This window comes from Rhododendron vialii, chromosome 1a (genome assembly GCF_030253575.1).
Source record: "Rhododendron vialii isolate Sample 1 chromosome 1a, ASM3025357v1".
NCBI lineage: Eukaryota > Viridiplantae > Streptophyta > Magnoliopsida > Ericales > Ericaceae > Rhododendron > Rhododendron vialii.
The window spans coordinates 39,727,627-39,749,836 of record NC_080557.1 but is presented as its reverse complement, the minus strand read 5'-3'; the positions used below and the strand labels follow the sequence as shown (position 1 = coordinate 39,749,836).

General features: G+C 38.3%; 3 protein-coding genes across 4 annotated transcripts; 1 reads left to right on the top strand and 2 right to left on the bottom strand.

Moving 5' to 3' along the window:
• Window positions 1–3,421: 3,421 nt before the first annotated feature.
• Window positions 3,422–5,807, bottom strand: LOC131325771 (cyclin-dependent kinases regulatory subunit 1-like). Of its 2 annotated transcripts, XM_058358225.1 has the most exons (4): window positions 5,624–5,807; window positions 5,416–5,494; window positions 5,250–5,310; window positions 3,422–3,871 (listed from the first exon to the last, which is right to left on the bottom strand). In XM_058358225.1, the coding sequence occupies exons 2-4, from the start codon at window positions 5,466–5,468 to the stop codon at window positions 3,719–3,721; spliced, it is 267 nt and encodes an 88-aa protein (XP_058214208.1). In that variant the 5' UTR covers window positions 5,469–5,494; window positions 5,624–5,807; the 3' UTR covers window positions 3,422–3,718. The 2 variants fall into 2 exon arrangements, with proteins under 2 accessions (XP_058214208.1, XP_058214199.1); XM_058358216.1 differs by having other exon boundaries at window positions 5,416–5,686.
• A 6,325-nt stretch (window positions 5,808–12,132) lies between these two features.
• On the top strand, window positions 12,133–13,059 carry LOC131335921 (uncharacterized protein At1g08160-like). Its single transcript, XM_058371481.1, has one exon. The coding sequence runs from the start codon at window positions 12,241–12,243 to the stop codon at window positions 12,841–12,843; it is 603 nt and encodes a 200-aa protein (XP_058227464.1). The 5' UTR covers window positions 12,133–12,240; the 3' UTR covers window positions 12,844–13,059.
• Window positions 13,060–16,681: 3,622 nt separating this feature from the next.
• On the bottom strand, window positions 16,682–17,833 carry LOC131322506 (uncharacterized). Its single transcript, XM_058353855.1, has 2 exons — window positions 17,043–17,833; window positions 16,682–16,841 (listed from the first exon to the last, which is right to left on the bottom strand). Exons 1-2 carry the CDS (start codon window positions 17,794–17,796, stop codon window positions 16,834–16,836), a joined length of 762 nt encoding a protein of 253 aa, XP_058209838.1. The 5' UTR covers window positions 17,797–17,833; the 3' UTR covers window positions 16,682–16,833.
• Window positions 17,834–22,210: the final 4,377 nt, after the last annotated feature.

The window sequence follows — 22,210 nt, the reverse complement described above, 5'->3', positions numbered from 1 at the left end:
GAAACACAGATTATACAATAACAATAAAAGGAAAATTACTACTCACGGATTGCAAATACCAACGAAGAACAAATAGATCGAGTCCAGCGATGGATCACTATGTCCTTAAAGCAGATTTCGCCCTCGCCACGGTGCTCACGATTATGGACGTCCACTTCCCAGGATGCAACGATCTTTACGCACGCAAACGAAGCACTTCGAGTGCGTGCCCCGCGAACAAAACTATGCAGAACTCTCTCGGACTCTATATATGCGAAATGTATGTGTGCTTTGTGGATTTTTCGATACTTGAAATGGCTGGAATGAACCTATATTTATAGGCAACTAAGAGTCTGTCCCAAGGGGTACGAAACTTGTTCTAAGGGTCACAAAAGAAATGGGTTATGTCGGTTCCAACGAACTGATGCAATGGTTGGAAATCCAACTGTTGCAACGTTCCATATGCATGCACTGGTTCGGTTCAAACCGAACAGCTACACCTGTTCGTTGTAAATTAAATTGGGCTAGAGTAAGATAACTTTGGCCCAAGCAAGCCAAGCCCAATTTATTTTAATCAGAGCCCGAGCCCGAGCGAGACAAGCAGTTCCTCCCATACCGAGCGACCAATTTCAAGACCCAATTTCTTTCACATATTAAAATGGTTTTATGCTCCAAAGAAAAGACTACAAAAGATCTTTCTAAGAAACCATTTTTCTAACAGTCTGGATGGTTATGGAACTTTAATAACGGTCTTTCTATTGTCAGCCCAGTGGGTTGACAATAAGCACACAAGAAAATAAGGAAAACGCATATTTTTATATATTTTTTTACACTTTTTAATATACACTCATACTTCTTATTGTCAGTCCAGTGGGCTGATTCCCTTTAATAATAGTGATCGGAGCCAATTCTAAGACGTAAGTGGTTATTTCTTGGTTTCATCCAATCATTAATAACTTGATTATTTTTGGATAATAGAGGATAGAAAGAATAACCTAGTGGTCAAACAATCTCAGCACCGATTTCCTTTCCTTCTTTCTTTTTTGCCTTTGCTCTATCCTTTCGTGTTCGTGTGGAATCGTACCTCACGTGTGCTGGAGCGTGGGAGACTAGTCCCACTTGACTCTTTAAAAATTCCAACTCGATGTTCATTTACATCAGGTTGTCTTTTTCGGTTGGATATCGCCCAATTTAATTATAATGCTATCGACTGGACAAACCCGATGAACTTGTCTTTTTCGGTAGAGAACAAGTTTATGTTTTTGTTTGATGTGACAATTGTTTTGCTTGCACACTTGCACTAAAGAAAACTTGCCTCGGTATTATTTTCTTCGATGATCGTCGCGAAGACTCAGTTCTGATGATGATATCGAGGACTTAGTCGTATAGGAGGAGAAATGTCGTCTGAAATCAGTTGGCATGTTGGAGGGAGACTCAGGGATTGCAATTACCATGCAGATTGGAGTTTCAAAAATGGAAAAGGCGAATTCGGTAATTGGTATAAGCCATGCATGTTAATTTGAGGAATGGTGGTGGAAATACACAAACCTCAATTCCGTTCCCGCGCGCATTTTTGTTGCTAAAATTTGATACAAGAGGTGTTTTTCTGAAGTTCAAATGTGTGGTGGATGATCTGTGCGCAGGACAGGAGAATTTGCATTGCAGTCTTGCATGCTCATGTTCCAAAATTCCTCTAATCGTGTCACAGAAACTTTTGGAGATAGAGGATCTCTTTACCCAGCAGAATTTTATTTTTCACAATGTTTATCCCAATAATGACTCATTAATTTTACCAAGTCCAACATGACGTTTAGAGAATGTGAATGGTATGATATTCAAACAAATAGCAGCTAGCAAACTTAAAGCGAAGAAATGAAAAAATGTACTACTTGCCAACCTAAAAGTGGAAAAGGTAAATTAAGAAGATCTCATGCATTCCTTGCCATTGAGAGTTGTATCCGAGCACTATGGGCCATATTCGTTGGGAGGGAATTATTTGTGGAGACCATCCAAAAATTCATACATTTTTAGAAAATTTACGAGCGGATTGACAATTTGAGAGAACACCCCAAAAATTCCCTGGTGATGTCTTTCTGTATTTTATAAGGTTGGTTTTATCGTCATTTCAAAAAGAGAAGATGAAAATGTGAACAACCGAACATCAAGAAGTTGACATTCGGTCAGAACACATGCAGACGGTGTAATCTCTGTCCAATCTAAATTTCTCACTCAGTTGACGTTCCATCAATATCCAAAACTCAACAGGAAGCTTCTAATGCGGACCTCCTCATCCAAGCAAAGTGCGGACCTCCCCTTTCCCGATCGAATTTCGATAATCCGAGCCGCTCAATGTGTTCAAAACGTGATTTTAAAGGTACCCGCGAGAAATCAGCAAAAAAAAAAACTGGGATAGGCTTCATCCGAGCAGTTTTTGTTTATTTTTTATTGAATGGTTCAAATAAAAACTGCTCAAATCAAGCCCTTCCCGGTCATTTTTTTTGCCGATTTCTCGCGGCTACCCTTAAAATCACGTTCTGAACACATTGAACATTGAACGGCTCGGATCATCAAAATTCAATCGGAAAAAGGGAGAAATAGGGTGGTCCGCACTTTGCTTAAAATCACGTTCTGAACACATTGAACGGCTCGGATCATCAAAATTCAATCGAAAAAGGGAAGAAATTGGGTGGTCCGCACTTTGCTTGGATGCGAAAGTCCGCATTAGAAGCTTACTGTGTGTGTGTGTGTGTATATATATATATATATATATATATATTGGAACGAGAAACACTTAAAACCCTTGCAATGCAGTGTACGCGGGCCAGGGGTACTCTCTCCCTTTGTGAGTTGCATGCAAGTGTTTGAGTGGTTCTATAGTTCTCACCAGAAAATCTTCTAATTCTCTGAAGATTCTTAGCTGAAAATTCACTTTGAATCCCAAAACTACTCCTCTGGTCTAGTTATTTCAACAAATATATCCAAGACGACAACAAATGAAAACAGGATTTGAGATAAACAATTTCTTTTGGGTGATAGTATTTGGACACATTCAATTACAACAAGCTAATTTTAAAACACACATTCGTAATCAATTCAAGAAATAGCCAACATATTTGACACAATTAGAAGCACAATATGAGCGGCAAAATGAAAGTGATGAATGTTTTTGGCCAATTTCAAAGAAAAAATTTAATGACCAAACATTAGTTCTCCGAGAATAATTACAAGACCAAAGAATTTATCATTTGCAAAAATAGCTGATACTGTCCTGACTACAAATCCAGTGATATTTTCAAAGCAAATGAAACCCATGACCACAAAGCACATAGTAAGAAGACAAACCAATTGAACATGTATCCAAGTGACGTATCCCCACAAAATAAGTAAATACAACAATACAAATACCCTTCACATAGTAACCACAAGCATAACACTCGAATCCTGAAATAAAATCAAGTATTGAGGCTGCAGTGTAATCCACACATAGAACGCAACACCGAGAAGTAAACCCTTCAAACATAACCAAAACTACAGCACTCAAATTTGAGTACACCACCCATGTACCCGCAATATCAGAATAAAAAGTTTCATATGAGATCCTCTGAAGTACAGAGAGCTACATAGTCTAGTACCAAAACAGTTTCGAAGTTCTTCAATATTCAAATACAAGGTTTTACTAATAACATGTTCATTTCTAGCAGAAATATCAAGAGGGACAACAAAGGCCAGGAGAGACATTTCACTTGGCAACCAGGGTCTGCTGAACCTGAGTCTCCTGCTGCTGCTGATAGTTCAGGGGCCTCCTGAATAGCATAATGTGGGGCTCTGGTCGATGGATGGCATAGTGAACCCACCCTCTGCTCTGCTGCACCCCAATTGCACGCCATTCGTTCTGATTCACAAAATCAAATACGTGATACCATCAAATTTCCCAATGTATGAGTCTTAACCTTTCCATACTACCAAAACAGTCTATTCTGTTACAGAGTAAAACCAACAGAAATCATAAATTTGATAATAAATCAGAAGCTAGATACAAGAGGAATTATACACAAACATGAAGATTATACAGAAAGTCCATGTGAAAGATGTTGAAGACATGAGCTTGATCATTCCAAACCATAAGACCCACCAGGATGACCTAAAGTTTAAAGAAAAGCAAAACACAAAACAAGGAACACTATTTGGTTCCAGAAATAAGATACTAAATGCTGCAAACCGAGTAATTCGACTCACAATCTATTCAGTTACAGAGGAAAATCAACAGAAATTATAACTCCTACTAAGTCAGAAGCTAGATAAAGATTAACGATTCACAAACATAAAGATTATACAGAAAATCCATGAGAAATATGTTGCAGACATGAGGCTGATAATTTCAAACCAGAAGACCCATCACCCACCAAGATGACCCATAATTTCAAGAATTATGTTAATTCCCTACACAAAACAACACTATTTGGTCCAGAAATATGATACTTAATGCTGCGAACCGAGTAATTCAAATGCTGCAAACCGAGTAATTCGACTCACTTTATGTCACATTGGCACCTAAACTAATCTATACCATCATCTTCACAGCAAGCAACCTAAATAAATGCTCAAGAAATGCACAACCAATTACCTTTGAAACCCTAAACCTGATTCACACACAGTAAATATCATTCAGTACTCTATTCCATCATTCCCATGGCAACCAAACAGAGATAAATGTCAAAAAAATTGCACAAGCAATAACCTGTGAAACCCTAATTAGAAAAAATATTAATCATTGCTCTATTAAATCATTTCCGTACCATACAAAAATAAACGTCCAAGACAAAGCACAAGCAATGATATATGAAACCCTAAATAGCCCTACTAGTGTCCAATATGATGATGAAATTATTACACAACACAAAGAACACTATTCTAGAAAAATGATATGAGATGCTACGGACCAAATAATTCAATACGCTTTGTGCCGCAGTCCCACGTATACTACTATGTTCCATCATTTCCATAGCAAGCAAACAGGAAAAAAAAAATTCGACGATTGCACGAGCAATAATCCTTGAGACCCTAACATAGATTAAATATCAAGCATTACCTTGATCCACCATAGCAAACAAACCCAAAAAAATGCACAAGCAATAACCTATGAAACCCTAATTAGGAAGATACCAATAATTGCTCTATTCAATCATTTAACCAAACGAAAATAAATGTCCAAAAAAAGCACAAGCAATAATAGTATATATGAAACCCTAAATAGGGCTCGAATTTCTCACTTCAGAGAGGAGCCGATTCTTAGGGAGCAGTTTGGCCACTTCAGGAGGCAGAACCACGTGCCTGCAAAATCAACAATTCCGAATCCTCATGGGATATGCGATTCCGAAAAACCTAGGTAACGGAAATCAAAATCCGTAGAAATTAGGGCGATTTCGATTGGGTTACCTGTACTCGAAGGTGTCGTCGAAGTACTTCTCGGAGTACTGGATCTGACCCATAACTAACTACAGTGAACTAGGATTGCCTGAAAGAGAGAGAGAGAGGGAGAGGGAGGAAGTTAATCTGTCGAATCTGTGAACGTACAGAGAGGACTAATTACAAACCCTAATTCAGATTCGATGGAATTGTGAACGTAAAAGCGAGACCCACATACCTTCGCCTGTGTGCTTCAGAGAGAGAGAGAGAGAGAGAGTGTGTGATGGGTCCGGAAAATGAAATTCTATTTGCGTAAAAAAAATCTAATTTTGTTTATGTGGAGATAAGAAATTAGTTTGAATTTCAAAAAAATTCCCGCTCTGGTAGTACAGTAGTACTAATGCGTTTTCAAGGCTTTGTCTTAATTGAGTTTTGCAACATTAGAGAGTTCCTTTAAAGACCCAAACACTAGATTAGACGTGCTAATCGGGCACGTGGGCCCTCACTCTCATAGTTTGGGCTTTGGCTTATCTCCTTGAATTACTTTTTTATTTTTATAATATTCCAGTAGTTTGAAGATAAAGGCAAATTCTAGCGTCCGCATGCAAGCGCGGGTTAGGTCCCGTTCCGATTTCTTAAAAAATGAACTTTTAGAAAATCAAGGTAATTTTAAGTTTAAAAATCATGTATTTACGTAAATAATTTTTCTATCAATATGGATCTTGTTTGATAAATTTTAATAAAATCTTAAAGCGGTGCAAAAAAAAAATTGAAATATTATTTTTTATTTTCGTTATATTTGAATTTGAAATTACTTTGTTTTTGAAAAATATTAGAAAGAAAGCAAAACGGAGCCTTAGTGTGTCCCACGCGCCTAATTATTCAAAAATGATACTCATACAATAATCCAAACACAATACTAAACACAATTTCTCACATACATGTGAGCTCCATACATACTATTATGTATGGATCCTACATGTATGTGAGAGATTATGTAAGTTATTGTATTTAGATAGTTGTGTGAGTGAACATTGTTAATTATTGCCTGTTACTTCGGCGGCTTTCAATGCGATGGCAGAGATCAACCGGAAGGCTTAACAAGTGGAGAAACTTTTTGGTACAACAGGTATATAACCCGAGGAGTGCTAGGGACAAAAAAAATAGGCAAAGAAAAGACCCCTTAAAGTATACATGAATGGCTCAGATTCGCAGTGCACTGAATCTGAGCCGTTCATGTACACTTTAAGGGTATTTTCTTTGCCTATTTTCTTTGCAAATAGTATTTCTCATATAAATCACTTGGTATTCCTCCTTCACAAAAAACCTGACACGTGGCAAACAAAATTTTAGGGCTTCAATTGTAATTCCCGCAGAAACTACTACTCTTCTCGTACAAAGGCTTGGTTATCTTTAACTTCTTAATTTTTTTATTTTGTATGTTTTGTTCGGTTTTTTTTTTAATTTTTATTAGATTCCCGTGATATTTTTGAAATTAATCATCTTTCCAGATGAGAGGAGTCTAAAAAGTACAAAATTATGACAAAAAAATTAATAAAGACGAGAAAAAAAGTATCAAACAATTGTCTTTTAGAATTTAAGTGTCGTTTTATTTGAAATTTTTCATCGGTCCATATTTTTATACTTTACTAATTCATCTCATCAAGATGAACGATTAACCCTAAAAATTACAACAAAAAGCTAAACTAAAAGTTGCGAAATATAAAAAATACTGAAATAAGTTTCGAACAAATGCTCCATCTGTTCCATATTGAGTGGAGTGTCCATGTTATTATTCCGAACATTTTAAAAAAAAAATTGTATCTTTCAATTTATAATACTAAAAATACCCTATATATGGATTGAAAGATATAAAAATGAAAAATACCCAATCTATAAAAATATGGACCAATGAAAATATTCAAATAACACGACACTTAAGCTCTAAAAGACAGATGTTTGATATCATTTTTCGTCTTTAGTGAATTTTTTTTTGGTTATAATTTTTTATTTTTTAGACGCCTCTCATCTAGAAGGATGATTAATCTCAAAAATATCACGTGAATCTAACAAAAATTCAAAAAAGACGAACAAAATATATAAAACGAAAAAAATTACTGTAATTAAAGAGAACCAAGCCTTTGTACGGGAAGAGGAATAGCTTGTGCGGAAATTACAGTTGAAGTCCCCAAATTTTGTTTGCCACGTGTCAGTTTTGTTGTGAAGGGGGATACCATGTGAGTTATATACCTTTTATACCAAAAAGTTTCTCGAACACGTGAAGCCAAATGACAAAATTAACCTTCAGCTTGTTTCCCAATACATTTTTCCAGCTAACTTTTTTTCTTTTCGGCACTTTCTCTAGTTGAACTTGTGGAGAGTCTGGGACACGTCCATGTTTGCTTTGGTTTTCTATCCGACATAAATGATTGGAGCCACTTTATTTGCTTAAAACACCTTGTAAGGATTTTTGTAATAAATTAGCTCGGTTAAGTATTAGTAACGATTGACAGGAAATTAAGCAAATAATTGATCAAGTTCTTACCAATATCGAGCCAATCTAATTTTTTATATAAATCCTTAAAAAATATTTTCAAAAAATTGAGCGACTTTGATCATTTATCAAGATTTGGTATACACCAAAAATAGTATACCCATAGCAGGGCAATAACTCTTTTGAATAGTGTACACTCAGTTTTTTTTTTTACTATCTCATTTTAATTTTTTTCACTAGCATAATTCTGGTATATTCTAAGTTCTTATGGAATTTTATGAATTCTGAAACATTTCTTACCGATATTTAATTGGGCTAATTTTTTTTAGAAATCCATAAAAAAATATTTTAAAAATAACTTACGGTTTGAATCATTCTTGTAGGGTCTGCAATGGGTCCGCAAAAATCAAGAAATTGTTGCGACAAGTGCCCTATTAGGTGCAACTAAAATGGGCAAGAAAATGATGATTTTTGCGGAGCCCATTACAGGTCTTAGAAAGACTATTTAAACTGCAAGTTATTCTTAAAATATTTTTTATGGAGTTTTGAAAAAAATTAGCTAAATCCGATACCGGTAAGAGCTATTTTAAAATTGGTAGGGTGCCCTATAAATTTTGGAACACCTTAAGAGTTCTGAAACAACCCTTAAAAATAATACTCCAATAAAAAAGACCATGCCAAAGTTCCAAAAAAGCTATGCAAAAGAAAACCAAAAAAAAAGCAATTCAAAGAAGGAGAGAGATAGGGTAAAACCGTAAAAAAAGGAGAGAGTAGTACAAATCATTAGGGTAATTGCAGTTCCGACAAAAAAAAGAACAAAGCTGCTAAAATACTACTCCTCCGTATGTAGGCATGAATGGACATAATTTAAAAAATATGGTAATGAGAAAATAATAATTGAAGAGAAAGGTAATGATTGGAGAGAGACAGAGAGAGATGAGAAAATAATAATTTTAAAAATATGGTAATGATTGGAAAAAAAAATAAGGTAATGATTGAAAAACTAAACTAAAATGGTAACCGAACACTATTACTACTCTAGTTACGAGAAAGCAATGCAATATAGCACCCCTTAGCAGAATCGTTGAAGAAATAAATGAAGGACAGTACAGAGGAGTAATTCTTTTGATCGACAATAAAAAGTATATATAGAGATAGTCTATAGTGATGCATCATTTGATAAAAGTTTTGGGGGATGAGATTGGATTATGAAGGTGATGGTTTCCTAGTACTTTATTTGGTTTCACAAAGTTGGGGTGGATTACTAAGTCGGTGGATTATGAATACCCTAAATCTTTCAAGGGGAAAATGTATCATGTAAAAGGATAGTATATATTTGCTCTGTTCCATAATGAATATGGGACATTTTACCACTTCAACCACTTAAAAAAAATATATTCCTATATCTTTATTTTAAAATATTTTTTAATATGGAGTACTATTGATCTTATTTGATAAATTTACTAATTACTTTAGACAAAATTTCTATAATTATCAAATATGATAAAATATAAATAATTATTTGAAAAGTTTATAGTGAACTATGAACCATCGGATGATGCTATGGTGTTCCCGGTCATTTTGGAAACACCGTAATTTTTGGCATAACTTTACCATTAGGAGCATAACTAAAATCAATTACAAGCATAACAGAACCCAAACAAGACATAACCAAGGAATATTCTAAAAACCAACCAAGGCGTAACTAAACCCAACCAAGGCGTAACAAAGTTACGTCTTGCTATGGTTTTGGTTATGCCTTTCTATGGTTCTGTTATGCTTGTAATAGGTTTTGGTTATACTCATAATGATTTTGTTATGCCAAAAGTTACAGTGTCCCCAAAATGACCGGGGACACCGAAGTCATTCCCTGAACGATCACTTTGGGAAGGAGTAGTAGTTTTTCAATTACCCACTAATCTCTCTCTCCAGATCCTTAACGATTTTTAGATTCTCCATGTTGAATCGTTGATCATTCACAAATAAAGATAATAATCAGTGATCATCATCACCACAGTCAAGTAGGTTGCATATTTTTTGGTTTCATGTGATCACAACTTGTTGCATGAGGCAGACGTAATACGGAGTCGGCAGTGGCCTGACTCTACCCAAAAAAAAAAAAAAAATTACTATTATATTTTTTTGTCATATATTCGAAAGAAAATTTATAGAATCTTATGCATGATTAGAATCTGGAACAAAGAAGTGCTACAATACACACCTTTTATTTGGGTGTGTATCATATGCACCCTCATTAAAACACACTAAAATGTTATGATTTCCAAAATGTTATGAATGTATTACTCAAAAGTTATGAATCATATGACGAAAAGTTACGAATTTTTAGTATAAAAGTTACGATACGAAATAAAATATTATGAATGATCGGTCCTACAAGTAATTTTTTTATGAGGTGGCACAATATGAACTACACAATAGGTGCATATGGTACACACCTTAAAGGAGTGTGTATTGAAGACTTTCCCACAAATTTATTCTCAATATAGTACCAAGTTACAAGATCTCAGGATTCGAATATGGTGGTGTATTATTGCCTTGTGATACCACCTATCACTGATACATAGTATCAACAATGTCTCCGGTCTTAATTCTTTAATTTGCGAAAAAAATGTTCTATAGGAATTAGAAGAACGCCTATTAGTTTCGAAAATTATATTACAAAATTTCTCTCTTTCTTAATTTGGCCTCCATCCAATCTAAATTCAGGCTCGCCCACTGTTTGTCATGTATGTAATTATCAACGCGTATTGAACTCGAGGTCTTGAGTGATCTACCAAGAATATTCCATTACAACATACTATGATCGAGTAGAAATGAACAACTTCAATTCAGGGCTGCTTTAAGAACTCCTTGGAGGTAAAGTATAAAAGAATCGCAAAAGAACTCTCTTTCACTTTTAAAAGTTCGACAGGAGTTTGAAAGTTCATGAGAGCATTGCTTGGCATCCAATATTGAAGTTTCCCTTTTCTGTGTCCACGCTAAGCATATTCATTTGCAGTTTATCACCGCCTAGCTACTTATTGAATTTTCAGCCGAGCAACATTAAACCCGCGCATAGTTAGTAATACTATACAGTACTAACATTCTTCCGAGGAGAATTACCGGCTAATAGGCTGGACCGATCTTTCTAGACATATTCTTTTCTTTTTCATTAGATGTTGAGTTCGGGTTTGTTTGATAACCTAAATTCAACACTTAAAACTGAATCAATTAAGTAATTAGTGATTCAGTAAGTTTGATAATCACATTTTACATTGCTTAACAAATTAAGTACCACTTAAAATATAGGCCAAAAAGTTGAAAAAAATTAAGTAGCTTTGAGCTATTTAATTCTAACTGAATTTTTATGTACTTACATTCAATCATCGTACCACCACCACAACCACTCACATCAACACCTCCACCACCACCACCTCCACTACCCCTCCACCACCACTCCTCCGCCACATCACCACCACTCCAACCACCACTTCCTCCACGACCACCACCACCACCATCACTACACCACCACCACCTACACCACTCCACCACCACCACCACTGCCACCATTACCATCACTACACCACCGCCACTCCACCACCACACCAAACCACACCATTCCTCCACCACCAGCACTACACCACCACTCTACCACCTCCACCACCATCACCACCACCACCTCTACCACTCCACCACCACTCCACCATTACTAGAAGTATATTGTGACTGTTAGTAAATTAAGAAAGAATTGGAACAAAATTAATTCATCATTTTTTTAATTCAGTACTTAATATATTTATCAAACAGTTTTTCAGCTTAAAAATTTCAACATTTAGTTTTCAATACTTAATTTTTCAGCTTTCAACTTTCAGATTTCAATTTTATCAAACAACCTTTTAGCTGTCGTTCAAAAAGGAGTCAGAGCACCATAGCGATACCAATATATCATTCTTGTTGTCTCTCTCATCTTTTTCAAAAACAACTTGTCACTAGGAACATGTGCCTTGTTAATTTGGGGTATTGTATTAGGAGTTCAACTGTGAATTACCGGAATTGATAAAAACAGGGGAATCTGAGAAAACAGGGGAATCTGAAAATCATGAGATGACTTGAGTTTCATGCAAGAAATCAAACGCAACAGTGAGAGAATTCAATGTTAAGTCTAAAGCAATGCAAAGATAAAAGCAAGGAATCAATGCATGAAAAAAGTAAAATTTCTTATCGGGATGACAACTGTATCTGTAATGTAGCTTCTCAAACCAAACATTCCTCAACTTTATCATGTAGAAGTACTATAAAAACAACGTACACTCGTCGGCCAATTCATCACTCTAGAGTTTACACCCTCTCAATCTCTAGCCATGGCCAATCCACCAGCCCGAACACAGCCTCCTGCCCGCCCGGGCCGCTCCAAGCTGTTCCGAACCATCGGAATCATCTTGCTAATCATCATCCTCCTCGTCGGTCTAACCATCCTCATCATATGGCTAGCCGTGAAGCCCAAACGCTTAGTCTACTCGATCGAATCCGGCTCGATCAGCGGCTATAACTTGTCCCAAACCAACCACCTCAACTCCACCTTCAACTTCATCCTGAGGGCATACAACCCCAACACCAAGGTCTCCGTCTACTACAAGAAGGTGGAGACCTCGGTGTGGTTCGACGGCCAAAAGTTGGCGTTCAACACCTTGGCCCCCTTTCTCCAGCGCCACAAGAACGTGACTCGGTTGGGGGTGAATCTCGTGGCTCAGGACGTGGCGCTGTCTGGAGACACGGCGAAGGGTATGAAGACGGAGAGATCCGGTGGGGCGGTGGAGTTGGACGTCCGGATGAAGGCGAGGATAAGGCTAAAGGTGGGAGCGTGGAAGGGGCGCCGGACGTTGAGGGTTCTGTGCCCGTCGGTTTTGGTGCGGTTTTCGTCGTCCCCGACTGTCGTGAGAAAATCGTGCGACGTTGATACATAAGCTCCGGTTGTTTGGGTAGCGTGTTTGCTGTGGGTATAATTTTTTTTCCTTTCTTGTGTCATGTATGAGAATTTGGTTGTGTTTAATTCCTTGCATTGTGTTTTATCAATGGGTTCGTGCTTGTATTAATTATTATTTTTTCATTTTTTGGGTGCTGGTGTATGGTGTGATGATATTAATTTGTTGAGTTTAAATTAAGGTTGGGAGAAGTTTGTATATCGTGCAGAACAACGTTTCTCTTAGTGATTCTGACATATTTCTGGCATCATGGCATTGAGGGGCTTTTTTTGTTTTTTTTCCAAACTGGTAGGAGTTATTATAATCAGAAAACATTGGAATACATCGAGGTTGTATATCGTCCCAATTAAGGGGAGTAAATAACTAAACAAGTGGCCTAGCTATCCAAAATCACCTACTAGAGCCTCACAATCGAGCTTTGCCACCTAATTGACCGTGACCAATATCCAAATAGAGAGAGCAACACACACCCTTAAGTGCGGCAAAGTCAGCCAAAACAACACCAGAAACCCCACACCGGAGAGGAAAAACTCTCATTAAAATGAAAGAACCAAACTAACAAAATCCAAAACAAACAAAACGAAAAAGAGACAGGAAAATTAAAAAAAAAAATCCGACCGAGGATGCTGTCGCTGGAAGCCACCGCACCGGATCCGTCGGCTTATTCTCCAGATGAGAAAAGCCAAACCATCCCATCTTCAAATCTTCACCAGTTCGGCTTCAGCAAAGCCGAACAAGTGGACAAAGGAAGGAGGGGAGAAGATGGAGGCGGAGGGTGGAGGGGGAGGGGAAGTTCAGGTGGAGCACGACGAGGCTATGAGGTGAAGAAGAGGAAAGCCGGAGGAAGGGGGAAGGTGGGTGTGAGGAGTGGCGGTCACTCCCACTGTCCCACCCCCCGAAGAAAACCCTAGAAGGAGAAAAGTTTAGAGAGAGAGGCTCTCATGTTAAGAAAGAGAGAGAGAATAGAAATTGGCATGAGTTGTTTACTTTTTCTACTTGGGTCAAATCAAAATTAAACGCGACGGCAATTTAATTTGGGTCTCTTTTCTTGCAACCAAAAAACTTGCGTGAAATTGCTGTGGAAAGGAACAAATGGTTCGCAGTACATGCACGGTTAGGATCTTATAGTTGTTTCAATGCAAGGACGGACTTAGGCCACCTCCACGGGCGTGGCGAATCCTCTCGAGACCCTCATTGATTAGAAGGGTTAAAGGAGTATAAATATATGCCGTTAGCAATCACAAAGTGGGCGTTTCACCCACAAAATTCTGTCGATGTAAATGTTATGTGAATAGAATGATTCCTACATCTGAGAGAAGTTCCCATTGCGAACTGTTTTCCAAGGGCAACCCCTAGCCTGTTGTGTGGCGTGGGGTGATGGACAAGGCCAACCTTGACTTTTCGAGTCCTTTTTTTTGTTAGACTACCACAAGGGATTCGAAGTAAAAGAGGCCCCTAAAATTTATAATTTTTTGGAGGTCGAAAGTGGCCGCACCATCATAAGCCGACGTTGTTGATGAGTCACGGAGACGACAAAGAGGGTAATTGCCTGGTTGGACAGAGAGGGCAGTGGTTGCCTGTGTAATTGCCTGCAGCGGTGTTGGTGATTGTGATTACTGTGGTGTTTGGATGTATAGAGAGAGAGAGAGAGAGAGAGAGAGAGAGAGAGAGAGCATGATGCATATGTTGGGAAAATTTCGGCAATAACAGAAAATTCCAGAGAACAATTTCATTGATACTTTCACAATTACATAACCGAAGCATAATACAATAACAAAACAGAATGGAACAGTCGAGATACGAAACGTTTTTTCCAAGAAAACAAACCGAGTCCTGTGTGATACCACAGTCTCCTTAAGAAAGATTCGCCACCTACCGTCGGTGTTGTAGGTTCGTGTTTGGCGTCTTCCTCCCAGGGTTGGCTCGGCTAAACCGCAAGCGGTCGGAACACCGCCGTCGACCGCCTTGGCGAACTGACTACCGCCTGTCACTCTCTCTCAAAGAACAATATTCTGGAATTATTGGAAGGCCTGGAATTTTCTGATTACTCCTCCAAACGAGAGCCTCCTTTATATAGAGTGGAGGAGGAAGAAGGGGTGAATACAGCCATCAATTGCTGAAATGAATTCAGCCATTATGCTGCCATCAAATGCTTGGAGGTTACAAGAATAAAACAGCCATCAATTGCTGAATAAAACATCATCATGGCCATCATGGGGAGGAGTAATGCTGCGGGAGTTACGGCCACACACATCAATACGTCTATTGATTGTGGTGGTGCGTCCAGATACAACGAACTCGGGACTGGTTGCTTCGGAAGACCCTCCAAAATCCCGGTTTCATTCAACCGAAATTCCGTAAATTTCCAACAATCATATTGGAACGCCATGGGGGGACTGGGAAGATTCGGCTTAAGTGTCGAAGGATTTGGATATCTTGGCAATAGTTGATCACTTTATTTGGTTTTCAAATCTGTCTCTTTCTAAATCTTTCAATAGTATCTAATATGATGACATTAAATCATTGGACATATACTTATGTCCCCTAATGATTATGAGCTTAATTGGCAATTTTATTATTAGTCCGTTACAATATTAATTATGTGTGTAATTATTCTTGATAATTGACTTGATTAAATATATCGCGGAGAGTTTTTTCTTAGGACTATATAAAGACCTTACATGGCCTTGTTTGAGGTAGAGGGAGACGATGAGAGTTGCATGGAGAGATTCGATTGATACTACTATATTATATACTTTCATACATGTTTTATGCGCAACTTTGACCGGGATAGAAATCTCAAAGCACTTTTACAACCTTCTTTGTCATCTGAAGTCGACTTAGGAAATAATCGGAACTTGGGTCCATTCGCATTCTTGATTACGTAATCTATGGCATTCCAACAAAGAGTGACAAGTGAGAATCACTAGCTCCAAACCGTTACAGAAAAATCATATCGTTTTCCTAGGCTTTTGTGGGATTGAAGAAAATGGAAAACCTCATGGACGTTCGACTGTTTTTGCAGGTTTGTAATCGTGACTAAACGTGCGGTGATATCTCCTGCTGTTGAGGCAAAGATCAAGGCTGAGGGGAAAACGGAGGAATCTGGCATTGTTCTCAAACCAAAGCCAGAAATTTCCAACCACAACAAGGGTGGAGTCACATAGTGTCAACTGTCAAGTGCGATCACTTGACCCCACTCGCTTCAAAAAAAAAATCTCTAAATATTGTTATAGATTTTGGTTATTTATATGAATTAGACCCCACAAATATCAAACAATTGCCCCCAAGAAATCCATTTAGATTACAACAGTCTGTAATTTGTTTTTTTTTGAACATCGCTTATGTTTGGACCCCATTGCGTAATACTCCATTCTAACTCCGCCCCTGGCTACAAGTGAGGTTTACAGGAGTTGTGCTACATGTACCGACCTCCCCGGTACCGAAATCGTACCGCCGGCCGCCGGTGGGCCGTCTCCGGCCACCGGACGGCCGATCCGAGCCGTCCAAAAATTTTAAAAAAAAAAAACGAGGGGGCCTACGCGAGAATCAACGGCATCCGAGGTGTGTAAGGTTCTTGATCCGAGCACCCTTTTTTCGTGTATATATGTATATTCGCGGGAATATACATATATACACGAAAAAAGGGTGCTCGGATCAAGCACCTTACACACCTCGGATGCCGTTGATTCACGCGTAGGCCCCCTCGTTTTTTTTTTTTAAAATTTTTGGACGGCTCGGATCGGCCGTCCGGTGGCCGGAGACGGCCCACCGGCGGCCGGCGGTACGATTTCGGTACCGGGAGGTCGGTACCAATATCATTTCTGGGTTTACAGTGAAGGGGTAGGCATAGTTTTAAGGCCAAAACTGGAATTGGTAGTGAAATCAGCTGTGCAGATAGTTTAGTTCATGAACAGAATGGGAAGTATGAATGCTCGATAATGTGCACGTTGACAGCGGGCCTCGGGAGGATTAGTTTGCTGACAAGAATTAGCTCACCGAGGGTCGGCTACAAATAAATTTTACACAAGTAATTGGATGGTAAATAGAATTACTCTCTTATCCTTCTGTGTTTAAAAAAAAAAAAAAAACTGGGTGTAAATAGAGATTTGGGGCTCAACAGATTTTTTATGGGGTTCAAATAGAATCACTCCTAATTAATGGTTCTGGGAGATTCTGACCTCTCTCCTCGGCGGAATATTTCGGCGGCAAATGAAATCTCCTTCTAAAAGGAACCGGCGATCCGCTTAGAGCTAGAATATCAAGAAAACTGCCCGATGGTGAGGGATTATCGTCGGCCAGCCGTGCCCGGAGAGGAGGAGGGTGGTCTTCTTTGTGAGTCTTGGCAGGTAATTGCCCTGTTTCGAGTTCGATTTCATCTCTCGTCGCTTCCTCCGGGGGATGCACCGGTTCCAGACAGTACCGCATCCCCGATATGACAATACACGCAATTATAACGAGCCACGAGTATGACGAATGGAGCCCGAAAAGACTCAATGCTTGATTCAGACTCGCACTGAGGAGGAACTCCAGGGCGCCGAAATCCGCGTAAGGTTGGATGCATAAGAGAGCGCAGAGGCAGTAAACGGCAAGCGAGAGGAAAGTGAGCATGCAAGCAACGGATTTCTCGGAGAAGTAGTAGAGACCGACGTTGCCGAAGAACAGAAGCGCGTAGCCGATGGTTTTGCCGGCACCTTCGTAAGCGCGGAAGAAACGGTCGGTCTCTGGATTTCTCCGCAAAGAGAAATAGAACTTCCAAAGCGCCAAGTTGCTAGCGGACCATGACAATACGATTGCCAAAATCAGGACGACGGAGACGAGGCCGGTGGTTTTCTTCGCGAAATCCATGGCCAAGAATGAGAAAACCCATGATGGAGACGAGATGATCCCGAGGCAGAACCAGAAATTGAGACCCGGCCAAACGGGGAGCAACATTGGAAAGGAGGAGCTGGTTCAAGGGGATAGAATACTCCCACACAATTATTGTAGGACCGTTGATGTCTTTGGTTTTGACTTACAGGGCTATTATGATTAACAAATAGACACGTAAATCATACGTATGTTACAATTATAGGTTTTTTATATATATACACGGCACCATTATTTTCATTCGATATAAAATGGAAATTGGTGTGAACCTTTTAAATGTTATTCAACTTCATAGTTGGAGAAGCAAGTAAAAATCTCTCTTCCGTTCGTTAGTTTTCGCTTGATTGTTTTTCGTGCTTTGTTGGTTTGGGCCGATTGCTCAACAAAGAGAAAAATGAATCAGCTCCCGTTCATTCCCATATCCTCCGTAATCTTTCATATTTTTCTTTTTTGGCCTCAATCGAGGCTAATGATTCACACCGTTAATTCCATACAGTCCAAAAAATGAACATATCCATGAAAGAAAATCAACGGTTGAGCCTCCCACAAGGGTATTATGCAGGAGATGAACTCAGAAGAAAAGAGATGTAAAAAATGAAAAAGAAAGAAGCAACTAACTAGGAAGGGATGAAATCCTCTCCAGTTAATTACTATCCCGGACAGTCGTGCAGTCCACTTTTTTTGTTACAATATAATATACTCTTATCGGTAAGAGTATTATTGTGCAATCCACACTTGTGAGGTACCTTCAACAACTGTCCCGGACACTTACTAGGGAGGATCCATTCCCTATAGAAACCAAGCCTAGCTAATGTTCAATTCTCAATCCCCAGCCCTCTTTGAATACCTTGAATTAACATATAACCAACTCCATAATCTGCAAAAATGGGGTTTTTAAGGCATTACAATTATGGGTACAGGTAAAACACAGGGTATGAGAATTGAGAAAACATAGATCCAACATTTGGGGTGAAGATGGTGCGTGTATGTAACAATCAAGGCATAAATGTGCCACAAGTGAGAATCAAGCCAAAGTTTGGCTCCCAGCATTACTACCGGTACGCATGCGTGGGCAAGATATTTACAACTTGCTCTCATTAGCCATATGCACCGCCTAAGCTACAAAAAGAACTACACCTAAGTTTTTTTTTTGATCCTCTGCACCTAAGTTCAATAGGACTAAGTCAGGGGTGGCGCCTGATAAATGCCGAAATGTACACATTTAGACAGCCTAATATACATTTGTTATGTCCTATATTATTATTATTTAACGTCTTTTGTTATATATCTGTGATTGAAGGTCAGAAGAGTGCGTACACCAAATTTGGCCTTAAATTGGGAGTTTTGCAAGAAATGGTGGTGCATTGGTCCACACCTGATTATTTTCTACCTGCCGACAGCCGTGCACTACTGGTGGATTGCCTGGGATTATGGGAATTGGATTAAAATAAGTTTAAAGTGTGGAAATGAAAATGGTTAAATAAAAGAGGAGTGGAAAGGATAAAAGAATTAAAAAAGGGAAATATTAAAAAGGGCTAAGGCCCGTTCCAGAACGTGAAATAAGTAATTATTTTTTAAGAAAGTAATTTTAAACTCAAAAATGATGAGTTTATTAAAATTTAAAAATATGCAATATAGATCTTATTTGAAAGATTTCGTTGAGATCTTTAATACGGTAAAAAAAAATCAAAAAATTATTTTTCATTTACATTATTTTTTAGTTTAAAAATGTGAAATAAATACTTATAAAAGAGATGGAAGGCCGAGGGGGGCCGGTGGGACCTCGGCAGTAGGCCAAGAGAAGGAAAGGAGATGCTGGAGAGCCTCTGTTCCACAAATCTGTATGCTCTTCCATTTTATCTTTGGAGTGTAGAGGAAATTCTGGCCAAGTAATTTTAAGGAGTTTGTAAATATCTATCCCCATTAGTCATGCCATGTAAGTTTCCATCCACCCTATTTTTTGTGCTTATGTTTTCATCCTTTCAATATGTGAATTTTCCTTATTACCCTTTTACTATTATATAAGTAGTATATATATACACACTTTTATTGTTTCCCTAAATTAAAGGGATTCAGATGAAAATCAAATTAGAATCAAGTGAGATATAATAAGAGTTCAAACTTTCAAACATTCAAATAATCAAATCCCCTAGATTTCTCCTTCCATTTTCTGCTATTCCCATTCCCATTTCACGATTCTTTATTTTATTTGCACCGTTTGCCAAGCAATGTCCGTTTGATCATGAGCCGTGCATATTTATAATATTCATGGTGTATTAAGTCTTTTTTGTTTTACAACATTGCAATTATGATGGTTTTAACTTTTATGGTAAAAAATTTGTACCATTTTCCATGAAATATATTTGTATGTTATTTCAAAAACATGAATACACCATGAAATAAAAAAAAAAATACATGAATAAAATGACCTTGTCGCCGGTGGCCAAAAAAAGTGATTCATGGCAAACATGATTTATGGCAAACGATGCAAATAATATGCCATGAAAATTAAAATGCCATACACCATGAAAACACATAAATAAACATAAAAAACATGAATACACCATGAAATCAAAAAAAAAAATTGCATGAATACAAATGACCTTCTTGCCGGTGGCCAAAAAACGTGATTTTTTTTTTGATCGGTATAAAGAATTTTATTAATCTCCAAACCAAAAGTCACAACCAAAAACCTATATCCCAATTATGTTAGCACTTAGGCTAAGGACAATCATATGCCACCCGCTACCACCAAAGGAGAAGAGTTGGCAAGTAACCAACCCCAGCAAAACCAAGCCTAAAGTTTCCAAAATTATTACAACAGCAACAAAAACAACACTGAAAGAGAATGGAATGGTAATATTGAACCATCATAACTCCACACCCAATGATACTGGGCATCTTGAAAGTCTCGAGTAACTTCACCATCAGTAGCAGATTATAGGAGATGTTCCACCAAGCAAGAAATGCAGATTTTCTTCATTAAGGTTCACCACACCAGTATTGCTCTTGATAAAACTCTCTTCCAAGAAGCAGAGCATGGCCAAAGTACTTGAATGGAATCCCTTTCACGAGACTAGAATGTGAATTTGCATGTTTGAGCATATCATACTACAAACTGGAGCTTCCAATTCAACTTCAGGGTACGCATGATCTGAACTTCTCACTGAGAGCCGCTATCTTCAAAGAGCTGTATCTTTTTCAATCCATCGTGCAAACATAGTAGGCAGAAGCTAAAGGCCGGAAAAAGTGATTCATGGCAAACGATACAAATAATATACCATGAAAATTAAAATGCCAAACACCATGTAAACACATAAAAAACATGAATAAACCATGAAATAAAAAAATTTAAAAAAAAACATGAATACAAATGACCTTCTCGCCGGTGGTCGGAAAAGGTATTTAGTCATATCGGAATACATGAAAACAAATGACCAATACTTGCAGCCAATCAAAAGATAATTGCACCGTGGATGCCCAACTCGATCCGTGAGGCCTTCTTGTTGAACTCCGATCCGTACGACAACACTGGGAGTTTCGACTGCGACAGGCCGTTGTGTGGGTTGCTTGATTCTTTGGCTCCACCTATATTTTTAAAGGTCTGATCTAATAGCGATCGAAACTCTAACGTGGCAGCTGTTGATGGATGGTGGTGGCTATTGGCAGAGGATGTCAGAGGACGAGTGGATTGTCACCCATCGGAGGACGTTGGAGGACTAGTTAATGGCTGCGGCTATTTGTGGAGGATGAGAGAGAGAGAGAGAGAGAGAGAGAGAGAGAGAGAGAGAGAGAGAGAGAGAGAGAGATGCTTTCTTATATAGAATCCCACCAGAATTTTAGGAATTTTCGTGATTGATGGTCGGATTTCACGCAAGGACTGATGACCGGATTTCAGGCAAAGGACTGGAGGAGTTACGTTGTAGTCCCTTTTTTCTGGACTCTATATATATACAATATAATAGAGGGCATTGCTGGTATTAAAAAATAACGAGGATGGAAACATAATGGCCAAAAAACACACAGATGGAAACTTACAGATGGTGGGTGCTGAGGACTAATCTTTAAGTTTCCCTAATTTTAATTATTGTATTTGATTTTTGGTTTATCTTGGTTTATTCAATTTAATTGTATGGCTATTTATCTTTTATTTTGTTAAATGATTTTCTCGAGTATTCAAGATCAGGAGTTTGGTTTCTGTGATTTCAAACACTACGCCATGCAATAGGTTTCACAAAGAGTATAATTATGAAATGAGATAGTCCATCTTGAGAAGACGGATCGTACCGAGACAAATTTAGTGTAGTGTAGAATCGAAGGCGATTGGTGACAGATCGTTCTTAGATTACGAAGTGAATAGTCGAAGCCGATTAGTGACAGGTTGGTTGAGATTATTAGTTAGAGTCAGAGACGGTCCGTGCCTAATCAAGATAGACCGTGTCGATGATGAATTATATTTATACTCTTGACAATGCTTGTG